At 39.5% G+C, this 17,482-nt stretch overlaps 1 protein-coding gene across 2 annotated transcripts in view; it reads left to right on the plus strand.

Annotated features, from left to right (window-relative positions):
- Nucleotides 1-3,793: 3,793 nt before the first annotated feature.
- LOC126473514 (mucin-5AC-like) overlaps nt 3,794-17,482 on the plus strand; it is a 72,687-nt gene continuing 58,998 nt past the window's right edge. For both annotated transcript variants that reach the window (XM_050100615.1, XM_050100616.1), the window contains exon 1: nt 3,794-6,707. In XM_050100615.1, the coding sequence (XP_049956572.1) occupies nt 3,857-6,707 (2,851 nt within the window). In that variant the 5' untranslated portion in view covers nt 3,794-3,856. The remainder of the gene's footprint in view (nt 6,708-17,482) is intronic.

A 17,482-nucleotide genomic window follows, 5' to 3' on the forward strand; every position in this document is an offset into this window, starting at 1 on the left:
TGCAGAAAGGTGTATATTCCTGTTGTCTTTTTTCTCTTTGTTTGTAATATGTAATAATTTACAATTACTTAAGACGTCTTATTATATTAAGATTGTAGTTTGCTTTGTAATATTTTAACTAAAGAACTTAAGAATGTGACTGGGTTTCAGTACTGCATTATGAACTTGAATATTGTTTATTGTAACCTTTGTTATTTTGCGTAATAATGTTTGTGGCTTGTAACAAATTGCTAAATCATAGCAACCTTGAAATTGGTCTTTCCATCCAGTCAGGAAGATTTTGTACTGTTTCACACACTCATAGTGTTTATGTGTGTTGAAGTTATGTAGGAGCACTTTTCATTCATTTCTGTTTTCTTGCAGGCCAGTGGCAGCGCATAAAACACGTGTTAATCATCCTGTTGTGCCTCGGTCTGCATGTCCAAGCAAAGATGTCCCAGGTACGAAGAGCAAAAGTAGTTCTACCAACAGACTGGGAACAGTTAAAGCTACTCGTGACACAAGCAAAAATCATAAAATCAAGAAAAATGTGCATCTTGTGCAAAAGCCAATCAGTGCAAGAAAAGTCAATGTAGGAGGAAATGCTAGACCAACTGAGTCACTTTCTACGGAAAAAAACGGGTTGGACATTATTGTGCATGATAATAAATTTACATTATCAGATGCACGTGAGCAAGCAACTGCACACGAAAATGTTGGAGTAGCACCTGCTGTTGAAACAGAAGCAAATACAACCATGCTGGGACAGGAAAAGAACAAAAGTGAAGCTCATGATGATATTTTTGACAAAGTACGTACTAGCCACATTATAACAACAAAGTTTGATCAATCTGTTAACAGCATCAGTTGTGATAAAAGCCAGCAAGCTTGTCAGAAGATGACAGAAGATCATCCTAAAAGTAAAGCCACTGGTGATAATGTGGATATGGCAGAAGCAGCAGATGTTTTTGCAAAAATGCAGCAGGAGAAATGTCCAAGATCTTCCAACATAAAAAAATTAATCGAAGATTGTGGAGGCATAAATGTTAATGACAGTCATCATAAATCTACAGAAAATATAATTCCAACATTCGAAATTAATGCTACAAGTGGACCTCCATTTGAAATGCAAATTGGCAATGGGCAATACGATAGAGAAATGAGTGTGTCTTCCCATAGCAATGTTGACATTTGCTCAGGTACCTCATGTGAACTGAGTACTACAACCAGTGGGGATATGGGAAATGTTGTTGACTGTGAAAAGGTTGATAATGTTGATAAACCAATCCCATTAGATGAAAACAAAATCACAGTGGAAACATCAGAAATAACATCCAATAACGCAGATGGTGGAAACAAAAGAAAAAGGGGTGATGATGATATACCAGAATCTTACCAGCTAACTAGGAAGAAAGGCAAAGAAGTTAATGGAAAGACTGAAGTGAATTTGTTTACAAATTTGTCTGATCAAGAATCTACCTCAAAACAGTCATGCTCTACCTCAGATTCAGTGATAAAATCTAATACTAAAAGTACTGTTGTATCTACATTGCCTAGTCATGTGAGCTATAGTGTAGATTCATTGTGTAAAACAAAACCTTTATTAAAGACCTCAGTGACAAATGCAACATCAGAAAGCACTCAAAATGCTGGATCCTGTTCATCAGCTACCTCAGAACACAGTGTGGAAGATCAGAATGCATCTGTCCCTGAAGAACTTCTTGATGTTATGAACCATATTACCTCAGCTGCTAAAAGTAGTGTAGATAGTGACAATTTTAATAATGTTTTGTGTAGCTCCTTATTGCAAGAAAAATATTCCGATAAGTGTAACTTGGTTCAGAGTACTTGGTTAGACCAGAGTGTTCGGCAGATTTTTAATGAACCAGATGGGAGTAGAGAATTACGAAGCACTCGGGAACATACAAATTCTCAGGGAACAAGAACAGTAAAGGAACCAACTATAAATGAGAAGTCTGATTTTACACTGTTAAATAATATGTGTCCCACATCACAGGATGAACAGAAAGTTGACAAAACTGCAAAAGAAATAAGTGATGGTTCACAATTAACAGTTTATGAATCAAAGGCACAAGGAACTCCACAGGAAGGAGGATTGAGTTTGAACACTGAGGCTACACCAGAAAATGAAAAAAATGCAACTGATCGGAATAGTTGTGAGTCAGAAATGAAAACAAGAAGTGACTATCAGAAGGTGTCACAAGAAAAGGGTTTTCCAGCACCAATTTCAGATACAGATCTCAACTGCTTTAGTGGTATCACTTCCAAAACAGTATTAAATGAAGGTGTTCCTGAAAATTTAACAAAACTTGCAGATAATGTCAGAAGCCCCACTGAGTCACTAGCAAAAAGTACTAATGGCCAGGATAATACACTTGTAACTGAGAATTGTCAGAGTAAGACACCACCTCCAGCAGAAAAAGTTACATTGATATCGGAAGAGTTACCAAAGGTGTCATTGGATTGTGCTACTAATTCAACTAGTGGTAATTCCTTCTCTGATGCAACCATCCTGTTTGCGTCTCAGCTTCATTCTGAGGAAACATTAAGTAAGGAACAACCTTCAGCTAGCAGTAAACAGGCTATTAGTTACAGCAGTAGTGCTGAAATCCCCCCTGTATCTCCACATGGTATTACCTCAAAAAGAACTTCACCATCAGCCATAGAAAATATAAACAGCTCCAAAAGTAGTGGTGCACCCTTACTTGCAGGAACAGCACTCTACAAGCAGCTTAAGGACATTTGTACTGTTGTATCATCAGTTACAGACTGTGTGTCAGCATCATCTGAAAGTGTTTCAGTTACAGGTCGTAAAAGCACAAAGCCAGTGGAAGACTCAGTGTCTTATAATATACAGCAAGTTTCTGAGGCTAATTCCAGAGTTTGTACAATCCAATCTGAAAATTCCATGGGTGATAATAATTATAACTCACCCTGTGACTTCAAGACTGTTATAGGGGTATCCAAGTGCCTGAATGTAGAACAAAAGTTAACAAAGTCTACTCATTTAACCCAGGAAGTGAATAATACTAGCCATTCTCTACAATACACTGTCACTGGTAAAATGATGCCCGATTTGTCCCATGATGTGGAACAAAAACTGGAAAAGACTATTGATATGTGTGCAAGTAAAAGAAGTGAAGAATTAGTTTCTGAGCAACAGGCAAAGTCAAACCAGGCACAAAGGCAGCCTGAAAAAAATGAAAGCACTGATGATGTAAAGACCACAAGTTCACAAGTAAATGAAAAGGAAAATGATGGAGTTTTAGAAACTGCTAAGGGAGACTGTCATAATCTCTTTGGAAGCTGTCACTGTAGTGGCTCTGAATTTGCAGGTGATCTTTTTGCATCTTTGAATGTTCCTACTGGTCATTGCTCTGAATCAATTTCACCAACAGCTCAGTTTTTATTGTCATTTCCTCTTGTGTCAGGGGGATCAAGAGCAGTCGATAATGTCCCAGATGACAGTGGTGTTGGACAGGGTGCACCATCATTACTGCAGATTGGGGTGTCTGAGCAAAGCAGGAGTGTTGGAACTCAAGTTTGTTCATCTGATACAAATTCCGGTCCAAACAGTAAAATACTTGTTAATTCTGAGCAAAGCATGTCTAGCAATAATAATAATAATAATAATAATAATAATAATAATAATAATAATAATAATAACAACAACAATATCTTTATGACATCAAATAGCAGCAGTTATTCAAAAATAACAAGTGGTTCTCTTCCAACTATTGGAAATGATCAGCACCATTTGCCTTTGTTTAAGACACCCACTAATAACCGTTTCTCTTTTACATATGAATCGTGTGGACCTGTAAATAAGAGAGCTGTTGAAACGAGTCCCATCAAAATGCCATATGGCACATCTGACAGTTTTCATACAAATTTCACCCTTCCTGAGCCTTGTTTAGCATCTTTGCCATTTGATAAAACGTTCGATCACAACAAAAGTTTCCAATACACAAATCTCTCAAAACATCCCATTACAAGCAGAGAGACGTGCCATTTGCCTGTCAGTATTCCATCAGGTATTTGTTCATCACATCAGTCAAATAATATTACTGTAAATTTGATGCAGTCAGATACTCTGGGCTCAGGAATTCATAAGGTGAACAATTGTGGCAGTGACTTATTCAAAACACCACTGCCTGCACTTTCTGTTCAAAGCATTTCTCAAAATTTGCAGAGTACCAGCAGTGTTAGTCAGGTTTCTGTGACCACCAGTGCAGGAAGATTCAGTGGCAATAATCAGTCAGTAGCAAGTATGCAGAATTTACCAGTGAACAGCTTCAGTTGTACAGATTTCACTGCATTGACAGTTCCTCAGATATCGTCATTTGCAGAAGACGTAAAATCTACAACCATGTCATCCTTCTCGATGGCCAACAGCTCCTCAAACTTTGGAATTCTGTCATGGAGTACAATCCCACCAGTGGCTGCTGCATCAAATATTTCCCACAATGAGAATTTTACAAGTTTGCGAAACTCCTCAGATGTATTTTTGCCAAATATCTCTCCTCCTACAACAAAGATTGGCATTGACATCAACAATGCCAAGAATTGTGGGCGAAGTTCATCTGTATGCAAAACAGGGCAGCAACAACTAAAGGACTGTGCATCTGAAGTATTGAGACATTCTCAAGGGATTGGTCCAGGTTATTCATTTCCTATTACAAATGAAACAGGCCAAGAAACAGTGTCATCTCGAGGTGTAATTAATTCTTTAATGCCTTCATCTGTTCAGAACAACACTTTGCAACAGAGCTCATACAAGATGTCGTTGCCAAACAATCAGAATGAGTTGGGCAGTGATACATCGAAAGGTGATTATGGTAATTACAGAGCAGCAGTGTCAGTTGGCTCTGAATCGTATAAAAAATTTCCTCTACCTCAAAGTAATACTTACAAGTTAATGACGTCACATGCAGAGGTAGTATCACGCACCAGTGAAAGTCAAAATTACAAACAAACATCAAGCCCTGTGCCTCAGAACAGTTACAGTGTAGCATCATCATCTGTGTGTGGTGAAGCATTTAGTCGAACACCATTATTGCATGATAAATTCAAGCCTCAGTCGTCATCGCAGTTTGATTTGTATCACTCGGCACCAGGAATTGTACAAAGTGATGTCTACAGGACGAGCCAGGAGAGTCATGCGGCTGATATTCCACCTTTGGATCAGTGTGGCCATTTTAAGCCAGACTTTCATGCAAATCAAAAGGAACAATTCAAACAAAATATAGTCACAGAAAAACCTAGCAATGGCAAACATTTAATTACATCAGATGGAGTCAATAGCTATAATGCAAATGTGGCTCCGTCATTCAAGCAAGATAGTTACAGATTCTTAGCTGCTTCCTCTCATTGTGAGCAGGCTTCTAAGCCTGGACCAGCTTGTCTCAGTCTTGACAATTACAAGTCAGCTCTGAGATCAAACAAGGTTGAGAATTACAGAAAAGTTCAACATTCTTATCAGCCAGAGATCTACAAGAGAGGACCGACATCAGTGGCCTGTGAAACCCACAAGTCTACCCCAAGTTCTGTTCAGTACAACAGCTGCAAACCAGCATCAAGTATGCCTGGAGAAGGCACCCTCTCAACAAACACTCACTCAAGGGCTCCTGTAAATTGGATGACTACACCTGATACACGTTGCAGTACGCAGCAGATATCTTCATTATTCTTCCCACCTGCTACATCCAGTCAAATGCAAACACAGAATAATACGCCTCTTCCATCATCAGCACTTTTCCCATCTCAGTGTGGCCATGTGAATGGCCAAACAGCTACAGCAACAACATTATTTACGTCCGTTCCTAGTCAGACGAGTCAGCCTGTTATATTACCACCTGTAACTTCATCCCTATTCCCTCCAGTAACTTGTAATCACAGAGAAACTGCTAGTAGCACACACAGTTTATTCCCTCCTCCTGTGTCCAGTGGCACTTACAATACCAATGGAAATTCTATGACATCAAACATTTTCACTCCAGCTTCGAGTCGTGCTAGCAGTTTCCCTCAGGTGCAATCTTCTCTTTTTCCTGCCACCACTATTACTACAGGCAACCAATCATCTTTGTTGTTTCAATCCACCACAAGCAATCTGTTGGGACAGGATAATGTCAGTATACCACCAATGCTCTTGACAACTTCTGCCAGTCATGTAGGCCAGAGTGGAAGTAGCTTGGCACCTCTTCTTACGTCCGTCGCTGCCCGTGGTTCAAACCAGTCTTCTGTTGGCGTACCATCCATTAATACAATGTCCGTAACTCACCAGAATTCCACTGATCGGCCACTTACCGGCATTCCACCAGCACTACTCCCGACATCTTCTGATACCTGTGGTAAATCTCTTAGCTTGCAGCCACCATTACCGTCAACAGTAAAACCGGTCTCGGGAGGCACGCATTTAGGTACCTTGCCTCCGAACACTGCTTCACATTTATTTTCACGTGATGCCGGTAACAGCTTTTGCTCTGGAACAATATTTCAATCATTTCCATCATCAGGACCTACTGTCCATGACAGTTCACCATCAGTTTTATTGATGTCTGGTTCCAACGTCATGGGAGATGCAGCTTCATCATCACTCTTCTGTCCGCCCCATGTGACAGCAACCAGCAGTGATTTCTCATCAGGCTCAGCACCATTCTTCTCGTCATCACTAATTCCTACTGCGTCATCAGTGGCCAGCATACCAGGTTTGTGGATCAAATTTACTTATTTAATGATAATGATGATGATGATATAATAATAATAATAATAATAGTCTATCCACCTAACTAGTTTCATTCAGCCTTTGCTTTGTGTTGCTTTTTACTGTGTTTATAGTAAAATGCTTAGAAAGTTCTGTCTGTAATTGCAAATGACATTTTTGATATATGTGCAATGAGGTGACAGAAATATGTAATGCCTCCTAATATCATGTTGGACCTCCTTTTGCCTGGCATAATGCAGAAGCCTGAGGAGGCATGGACTCAACAAGCCATTGGAAGTACCTATCAGAAACGTTGAGCCATGCTGCCTCTATAGCCATCCATAATTGCAAAAGTATTGCCCGTGGAGGATTTTGTGCACGAACTGACCTCTTGTGATATGTCCCATAAATGTTAGATGGAATTCGTGCCGAGCAGTCTGGGTGGGCATATCATTCACTCAAATTGTGCAGAATGTTCTCCAAATCAACCGTGAACAATTTGTTCTGCTGACATGGCATGTTGTCATCCATAAAAATTCCATCGTTGTTTGGGAATGTGAAGCCCACGAATGACTGCAAATGGTCTCCCAAATTGCCAGACACAATCATTTCCAGTCAGCGATCAGTTCAGTTGGACCAGAGGACCCAGTCCATACCATGTAAACAGAGTCCACACCATTACGGAGTCACCACCAGCTTGCACAGTGCAATGTTGACAACTTGGGGCCATGACTTCATGGGGTCTGTGTCACCCTCAAACCCTACCATCAGCTCTTACCAATTGAAATCAGGATTCATCTGACCAAGCCACCATTTTCCAGTCATCTAGAATCTAATTGATATGGTCACAAGCCCAGGAGCGGCGCTGCAGATAATGTCATGCTGTTAGCAAAGTCATTTGCGTCAGTTGTCTGCTGCCATAGATCATTAATGCCAGATTTTGCTCCATTGACCCAACAGATATGTTTGTCGCCTGTCCATAATTGGGTTCTGCATTGATTTCACACATTGTCGTTTGTCTCTTAGTACTGACAACTGTGTAAACACTGCCACTCTTGGTCATTAAGTGAAGGCTGTTGGCCAGTACATTGTCTGTGATGAGAGGTAATGCCTGAAATTTCTCGACACACTGTCGATCTTAGAATACTGAATTCTCTAACAATTTCTGAAATGGAATGTCCCATGTGCCTAGTTCCAGCTACCATTCCATGTTCAAAGTCTGTTAGTTCCTGTTGTGCAGCTGTAATCGTGTCGGAAACCTTTTAACATGAATGACCTGAGTATTAATGACAGCTCTCCCAATGCACTGCTCTTTTGTACTTTGTGTACCCAATACGACCACTGTGTGTATATGTACGTATCACTATCCCATGACTTTTGTCACAGTGTATATACATTTTTAAAAAAATTATAACTTACTTTAAGTGGTTACTAACTAAAGCTACCCTCAATCTGGAGACTGGATTCAACATGACTGGGCTTCATCACACAGGGTCCTGTTTAAGTTGGGCCCTTGCCTTCCTCTAACTCGTGAATAAACTTAAACAGCCAGTTATATGAGGAGCTACAGACAGTTTAATGTTGGCTCAGCCATGGACAACTTTATTGTATCTTGTTGTGGTATGTTGTAAGAATTTTTCCCTGTTTCATACTTAGTTACTCCCTAATACGCAGTATCAGGGATCCGACAGTTTGTTGGTAGATTTGTGGAGGTATGTGACATTAGATGTCTACACAAAGGTTATGTAATTTGCACAAATAATGAGCCGCTGATTTGTGTATGAGACAATAGTGCCCAATAGCGACACAGATGGGTTCCATAGGATTTGCATCAGGTGAATTTGGTCATGAACTTGGTCACCAAGACATTAACATGGGTTCACTGTAATGCTCCTCAAACCACTGGAACACAGTTCTGTCTCTGAGACATGGACGATTGTACTGCTAAAAGATAACATCACCATCGGGGAAGACATCATGCGTGAAGGGATGCAGGTGGTTTGCAGCTGTCAGCTTGTCTTCAATTGCTACCACAGGTTCCTGACGTGCTGCACATTTGAAGCTGCTGTTCTCGTCAGTGACAGCATTTGTGTGCATTTGTGTCGATGACCATTGAGCCAATGCAGTAAAAGTGTGATTCACCCATAGAACTGACATGTTTCCATTGATCAACGGCTGAATCCCAATGGTCCTGTGCCCACTGCAATTGTAAATGACAGTGTCATTGAGTCAGCATGTGAACACATGGGGGTGGTCTGCTGCAGAGCTCCATATTCGACAATGTACGATGAATAGTGTGCTCTGAAAACTTAACATGTGCACCTGCATTTTATGTTTTCATCAAATTCGCTTATCTGAATGGAGTTCCTCATTCGCAGCGTGTATCTTTGCTAGGGTGATTCACAGTCCATGTCTGCTCTACTTACATACTTTTGTTACTGTGTCATGTGCCCACACCACCACCAGGCGGCATCGAATGTCACAGTGGGCAGCGGTCTTAATGTTTTGGCTGATCGGTGTATAAGCTGGGACTCCATCAACTACTCAAAGATATCTTCTGCCATACATATTTAGGTTTTCTGAAGTTTTCCTTATTTTCTCCAAATTTCCCAAGGCAAAAGCCATGCTACTTCCCATAAAAAGGCTTCATTCCCAATTCAAGTTAGTTCTCAATCTCCAAGACCTCGTCATTGGCAGAATGTTAAATTAAAATCTTCCTTCCTGCTTATGCTATTGGGATTCATGTACCTAATGAATTTGATGTATTCAATACAGAATAATATGTAATCAAGGGCACATAAGTAGGCGAAACGTAATAAGCCTTGAAATTCCATTTCCCTTCAAGGTCTCGAGTGTATTTATGTTGCAGAGAAAGAAATCTAGATCACACAGCATGCCATTTTCCACTTACAAACACAAGGCATGGAATTATTCTGCTGGGTACCAGGCCACATACGAATTTACAGAAATGAGAAACTGCTGAGAATGCGTGCATGGGTTATACTGTGGCACAGTAACATACTATCCTCACACCCCCCCACCCAACAGTTTCCATTCCCTCTATCCTAACGCCTCCTCCCTAGTCTTGTCCCCCCCCCCCCCCCCCCCCCACACACACACACATATATATATGCTGTAACCTTTCTCTGAGGTAAAGGATTGTGTATCAGTGGGAGCAAGAGCAGCTAGTGTTGAAGAGCAACAAGCAAGAGATCTGGCTGTGGCATAGCTACTGATCCAGAATAACTAATTTTAATATAGCTTTGACAAGGTACTGTACTAAGGTGTTCTTTGTTTGTCCTTTGGTAGTTGGCTCACCTATGTATGCTACATTTTTAACGTATACCCTCTGTTTCAGTAAATAACAAGAGGAACAAAGTACAAGTTTAAAGATTTGAATTTGTTTTCAGGCTGGTTGGCCTATGCATTTCTATCATGGTGACCTGCAGCTTACAGCCATTGTTTGATTATTCTTCCTAGTCTGTCTGTATTTTAAACAATGGAAACTTCAGGTTTGAATATCAACAATATAAGAAAAAGATAGATTGCTATATACTTTAAAGATGACATGTTCAGTTGCAGATTGGTACAATGAAAAGACAACTACATATTAGTTTTCAGCCAAAGCCTTTGTCAGAGAAGGAAACACACACACATTCATTCACACAAGCAAGCACACCTCACCTGCATGAGACTGCGATCTTCAACAACTCTTGTTCACGTAGAACAGAAGCATCAGTCTGGAGGGGGAGGGGCAGGGTAAGGGATAGCAGGGTGCAGGTGGGGCGGATAGAAAAGTGCTACCTGGCGGAGCATGCAGGGACTAGATTGCCAACAGGCACAATGTCAAGAGGAAGTGGGGAGAGGACGGGGGAGGGGTGGGGTGGGGGAATGGGGAATGGAAAAGGTTGGGAGTGGGGAGGGAGAAAGATTGGCGGGTCATTGACAGAGGGTGGCACACGAAGAGGGTGGGAGACAAGACTAGGGAGGAGGCGTTGGGACAGAGGGAATGGAAACTGTTGGGTGGGGGATGTGAGGGAAGTATGTTACCAGAGGTTGAGGTTGGGATAATTTTGGGAGCGGAGAATGTGTTGTAATATACCTGCAATCTGTGCAGTTCAGAGAAGCGAGTGGTGGAGGGAAGGATTCAGATGGCTCAGGTAGTGAAGCAGCCATTGAAATGAAGTACATTATGTTCAGCTGCATGTTGTGCCACAGGGTGGTCAACTTTACCCCTGGCCACAATTTGGTGATGGCCGTTCATCCTGGTGGACAGAAAGTTGGTAGTCATACCAATATTAAAAGCTCTGCAATGATTATAGCAGAGCTGGTATGTGACGTGGCTGCTTTCATTGGTGGCCCGGCATCTGATGAGGTGGGATAATCCTGTGACAGTTCTGTAATAGGAAATTATGGGTGGGTGAATTGGGCAGGTCTTGCACCTGGCTCTTCCACAGAGATATGATCTCTGTGGAAAGGGTTGGGGTCACAAGTGGCATAGGGATGAACTAGGATGCTGTGGGGGTTGGGTGGGTGACAGAATGTCACTTTAGGAGGGGTGGGAAGGATCTTGGGTAGGCTGCCCCTCATTTGAGAGTATGATGATAGGTAATTAAAGCTCTGGTGGAGGATGTGATCCAGTTATTCCAGTCCAGGGTGGTATAGGGTGATGAAAGGGGTACTTCTTTGTAGCAGGTTCTTAGGGGTCTGGGAAGATTGGGGATGCGAGAGGAAATAACATGGGATATTGTATGTGGACTAGGTCTCGGGATAGTGTTTGTCTGTGAAGGTCTTGATGAGACCCTCAGGATACTGGGCAAGGGAGTTCTTGTCACTGCAGGTATGCTGTCCCCAGGTGGCCAGGTTGTATGGGAGGGATTTTTTTGGCGTGGAAGAGATGACAGCTGTTGAAATGCAGGTACTATTGGTAGTTGGTAGGTTTAATGTGGATAGAGGTGTGGATGGAGTCATCAGAGAGGCAGGGGTTAACATGCAGAATGATAGCACACTTGGTTGAGGAAGACCAGGTGAAGCGGATGGCTGAGAAGACACTGGAGTTGTGAATGAATGAAAGTGGTGTGCCTTGTCCCTGTGTCCAGATCATGAAGACATCATCAATGAACCTGAATCACACCATGATTGGCATTTTGGGAGGCTAGGAAGGTCTCCTCCAGATGCCCACAAACAGTTTGGCATAGGAGGTTGCAATGCGGGTGCCCATGGTTGGGCCGCAGGTTTGTTTGTATACCTTCCCTTCAAAGGAGGAAAAAGTTAATAAGGTGTGTGGGAATTAGATAATGGGATTGGAGTCTGAAGGACATTGGGAAGCTTGTGTTCAGTAGCAGGAAGACCATGGACATGAGGGATGGTGGTATTTAGGGAGGTGGCATCAACAGTGATGAGTAGGAACCCAGGAGGTAACGTGGTGGGGATAGTGGAGAACTGATGAAGGAAGTTCTTGATATCTTTGACATAGGAGGCTAGATTACTGGCATTTGGTTGGAGGTGTTGGTCAGTGAGGGCCAAAGTTCAGGGTGTCCACCAATCCTTGAAATCTTGAAACCCCTTGGAAAAAGACGGGAATTTTCAAAATTGTGAAAAAACAGGAAAAAACTTTAAAGTTTATTTAAAAACCTTGATTTTTTAAAGTTTTTCCGCTACCGTACCCATACAGATATATTATCATTTTAAACTGTCTGTGATATTTCAAATAGCATTTGAGTTTTCAAAGGGGACTCTGCGTGTTACACACATAATACACCTTGGTGATCCAATATTTACACAATGACTCGTAACTTTTTATATTCATCGAGCTATCCCATGAGGCAGGGATCTAAGGAAGCTGATTGATACTACTGTGCGAAAGGTGGGGAGATAGAGGAGAATTCGTTGCTTCAGAGTCTGGGCATAAAGTACAGATCAGCTACTATCTTAGAAATACACGAGAGTAATAAGTTTTGTAAAAATGTTTTATAGAGACGTTCATATACATATATAATTTCCAAAATTACATTAAGCCTGTTGTAACACTTACTGTAGCAGCTGTTAGAGTGTTGTAGTTTGCAGTGATTGAAAACAAGATGTCATAGTCACGTAGAATAATGACTTGTACTGATATGAATCGAACAGATCTTTGGGGCTGAATGACTGCTTGAGGGCAGCAGACTGACATAATATTATGAATGTAGAAGTTACAGTTACCCTTTGGTTTTACCATGGGGTAATCTGCAATCTTATGTCAATAAATCTGTAGCTTGTGAATGCTTGCTTGGCCATTTCATGGAGCAGACTGGCAATAACTTCGAGTAGTAATGACATTAAATAAGGGTTGTTGTAACACTAAGTATACGAACAGGAGGAGGCAAATGATGTGTTAGACATTTGTGATTGCGTCTCATTTTGTGGCGTTTATACAGTTGTTGGTATTAAGTAATTATTCACCCTTTTTTTCATGTAATCTCCTGTTTGTGTTATCTTCTGTTCGCAACACTGCAAGATGTTATAATAATTTTCCTTGCTTCCCCCTGTGTTGACAGTGTCGGAGATATGGATAGGCCAGAAGTAGATTCTTCTTTTCCACTCATGCACCCACACAGATAAAGTTAAAAAAACTTTCCTTCAAATGCATTCATGTATTTAGTAGTACTTTCATTTTTAAGTAGTTGAATAAAGGTAGAAAGAAAACCCATTAACGACATAAATAAAGAAAATCTGTGTAGACCGTCAAATAAAAGGACGCATGCCTGGTAACCACAGTTCTAACATTGTATAACCAAAAATAATTGGAAAGAGAACTATCAGGACAATATTGTAGTATGACTTATAACAAGTCTCCACCAGCAGTTTATTTAAAATAGTGTTTTCGCCTTGGGGATGTTGAGATCTCAAAAATGTTGAACTCGCTCACAAGTGCACTGCAGTATCATAAGTCTTTTGAACTTCTTTTTCCATGGGTTGTTCCTGATTCCAAAAACAGTACAAATGCTATTTGTACTTGGTGCAAGAAAGTGATCAACATTTCCAGCACGGTTGTGCTTCGGTAAGTCATTCCAAGAGCTTAAAGCACCAGAGTTTCAAGGCAGATTTACAGAAGTCGCTGCCACTAGATGCATTCATGCAATGTTCTAACCCTTCAAAAACAAACTTCGACACAGTCAATTGTACATCACTGTAAGGTATTTTTACAAATAACTTTTACACAACTCACAATTTTTTAAATCATCTACTTTTAGTGCCGGTATGTGTAAGATTGTTTGAAATATCACAAATTAATTTGTTATCAGATATAAAATCTGTAAAAATAGAATGTTTAAGAGCATACCATTTTATAAAACAGATGAGAATTTATCTTTGTTCTTTACTCATTCTTCTGGAGAGGGACAATAGTCTTCAATGGTTTGGTTTAGGGACGAACCAGTAACACCCCACACCCCCAATTCCTTAAATAATTGAAATCCCATGTGTAAAATGGCTTCAAACGTCTGAAAGAAATATACTGGTAGTAAAGAGGTAACAAATTAAAACTTCATGCTTGAAGCTAAAACGGCAAACATTTACTAAGCCATGAACTGTTTCTCTCGTTATTACATGGTGCTATAAGCGAGAAAAAGTTTAGAAATGGTATTAAATAAGGTATAAAGTTCATTGTAAGTTGCTAAGCGCTCTCATTCTCAAATACTGGATAAATATACTCTGGGTAATTTGCACGCTGTGAGCAGCCCTGTCAACATTTGTGCATAATTTCTCACTGTAATACTTGATTTATTTTGTAAAACATTTAACGTAAGATTATATCTCTTAATGAGTAGATTATAACAGCATTTTAAATTTCTAAATTTGGTCATTAATTATGTGAAATACAGAAAATAAAATTTTTGTTGCCCGTGGAAGCTGTTAGGCAACTTGCAACTGGAACCTGTTTTGACTGTTGGCTGTTTAGTAAGTGTGATGTTATCTGTACAACCCAAAAGCAAGTTTGATTATCACACGGGTTGAGACTGTAGAATCATATTTGCCCTGTTACATACGCAAGATTCTTCTCAATAGTAGATACAAAAAAACCTCAGTTGCTTTCTTAATATATGCAGTGAAAAAAGTTAGAGCTAGGCTACAGAAGAAAATGGCGACAGAGAGACACTAACTGCTTGCACAGCGTTTTGTGTGTGTATGAGCGTGTTATTTTTATTTTTTAAACAAAGGAAGGAGGTGGAAATTTCAACCCAATTTCAAGAAATATTATGAACTATTCATAGTATGAAGTACATTTATTAATTTGCAAATGTGTATTATTTACTAGCTAAAATAGATTGTGTTGTTTTTAATAGGAGGCCCAGTATAAAATAAAAAGCAGTATATTCAAAGGCACAGAATGATCCAGGGAAACAGTCTACAGTGCGGTCATATTTGCCATCAGATGACATTACCGACCTGAAATTTTGCGAACCATCAGGAGTCCTTTGTCTGTTCGGGGCTCAATGGACTGTGTGACATTATTTCCTTTATTATTTCTGGACAGTCAAATTGCAAAGAAAATGAAATTACAAAATTCAAAACTTTGTTACAGTATTGTATATGGACTGACATAATATGTGAGACATAAACTTGCTGACCTAATTGACAAACGTCAAATTATTGTACTCGTATTTGATGAAAGTATGAATACTGTTTCTCGAAATACCTAGATGGATTTACATGTATGATTTTGGGACCGTGTTAAATCATCAATAACAATACATTACTTTGAATTTGTTTTTCTGAAACGTACAGGAGCAAATAATTAGCTTGAAGACGTAAGAAGATCGTTGGGTTTGGGAAACCTAAAAACAAAATTGCAACAATCAGTGAACGGACCAAACATGGATTTGAATGACTTTAACAAGTAACTAAAAGAATCCTTCGATTGTCTACAACTGAGACAAACAAACAATTTACGTGTATTACATCGTGCTTTAAAAACAGGTGTGTCCAAAATTAATTGGGAAATTGTGTCATTTTTGAGAGTACTTTACTATTTATTTCATAATTTACCTGCACGGAGGTCATAATACACAGAGATATCAGATCTTCATCTTTTCCTTTGTCATTCTGTGTAATAAGATAGCTTGAAAACACCAATGCAGCTGAAAAAGCTGTGGAAATTCTTGAACATATTCAAATTTATGTTACTGAGATAAAGAGATCAAAAACTATTCCTCAGTCATCAAATTTCAGAGTTGCTTCTGAAGCTGTCAATGACAAATTGCTAATTTCAAAACTGACGTTTAGCAGTTCAACAGCACACTTGTTGGAACTATTTTTACTCCACTTTCAGAGCGATGTCCCAATGGCTCCATTTCTGTAGTATGTAACACATGATCTTATGAACATATGCAGCGAGTTGTGGAAATAGATGTCAAAAAGCAAAAACTCATCTTTAACGATTAAACCAGGAAGTAGTTCATAGAAGATTGACAGTATGTCTTGAAATTTTTATATCAAACAGAAGAATGTCTGATTCAAAGGCAGACTGTGTCAAACTTGAATTTGTGAAGATCTACAGAGAAAAAAGAATTGAAGAAGAAGTGAAATGTTGCAAGAGAAGTGAAGATCATCTTGATAAATTCTGGATTAATATAATCAAATTATATTCAAAGCAATGCCCAAATTTCCGAGAATTTGTGCAAATTATTTTAATAATCTCACATGGAAATGCGTCTGTTGAGTGAGGTTTTTCTGTAAACTCCGAAATCATAGTTGAAAATCAAACAGAAAAAAGCCTTATTGGTCAAAGTTACATATGTGATGCAGTTTAGGACAAAAATGGAGTTGACAATTTCAACATCAACAAAAGTCTTATACTCTGTTTCTGCAATGCACAAATTTTTGTGCAAAGACAATATCAAATGTTAGGTGAAGGAAGGAAAAAGAAAAGGAGGGACGATTATTGAACAAATGAAATTGAGCTGAAATCAAAGGATTAGAAACATAAAGAGCTCATATGTTGCATGACACCTCAAAGATTTTGTTAGAGATAGAAAATTTGGAGAAATGATTTATTCATTTTTATCACAACAAATTTCTGTTGTTTCTTCCCTTTAAACAGCAAGTTACAATGAATATATATTTGTAAAAAAAGAATTTGTAATTTTTTGTTTTGTTTTTATCATTTCTTCTAAATTAAAATACAGCTTCTAAATATTTTAAAAATATTTTAATTTGAATCTTTGATTTATACTACTTAAGAAATAACTCATAATTAATTATGCATATTCTAATAATTATGAATGTAAAGTTTTGAAGAAAAGGATGTTTTAGGCTTTTACATGGAAAAAATTTGTTTTGAAAAACCTGGAAAAAACCTTGAATTTAAAAATGATCCATAACTGGACACCCTGGTTTTCTCTCAGGGGCACAATAACCAGCTATTGTGGGGTGTTCAGGATTGTTGGATTTGTGGATTTTGTGGAGCATGTAGAAAGTGGGGGTGCGTGGTGTCATAGGGGTGAGGAGGGAAATGGATTCAGGAGAGAGGTTCTTGGAAGACCCTAAGGCTTTAAGCATGGATTGGAGGTTATGTTGGACTTCTGGGATGGGATGACTCCTCAGGGTTTGTAGGTGGAGGAGTCAGAATATTGGCAGAGGCCTTCTGCCAGGTAGTCACTGCAATTCATAACAACAATGGTGGAGCCTTTGTGTGCAGGTAGGATGATTAGGTCAGGATTTGTTTTGATTGTGTGCATGGCTGTCCTTTCTTCTACTGAAAGGTTAGTGTTCAAGGGGCAAGGATGGTGAGGCCAAGTT

This window comes from Schistocerca serialis, chromosome 4 (assembly GCF_023864345.2).
Source record: "Schistocerca serialis cubense isolate TAMUIC-IGC-003099 chromosome 4, iqSchSeri2.2, whole genome shotgun sequence".
NCBI classification, from domain to species: domain Eukaryota; kingdom Metazoa; phylum Arthropoda; class Insecta; order Orthoptera; family Acrididae; genus Schistocerca; species Schistocerca serialis.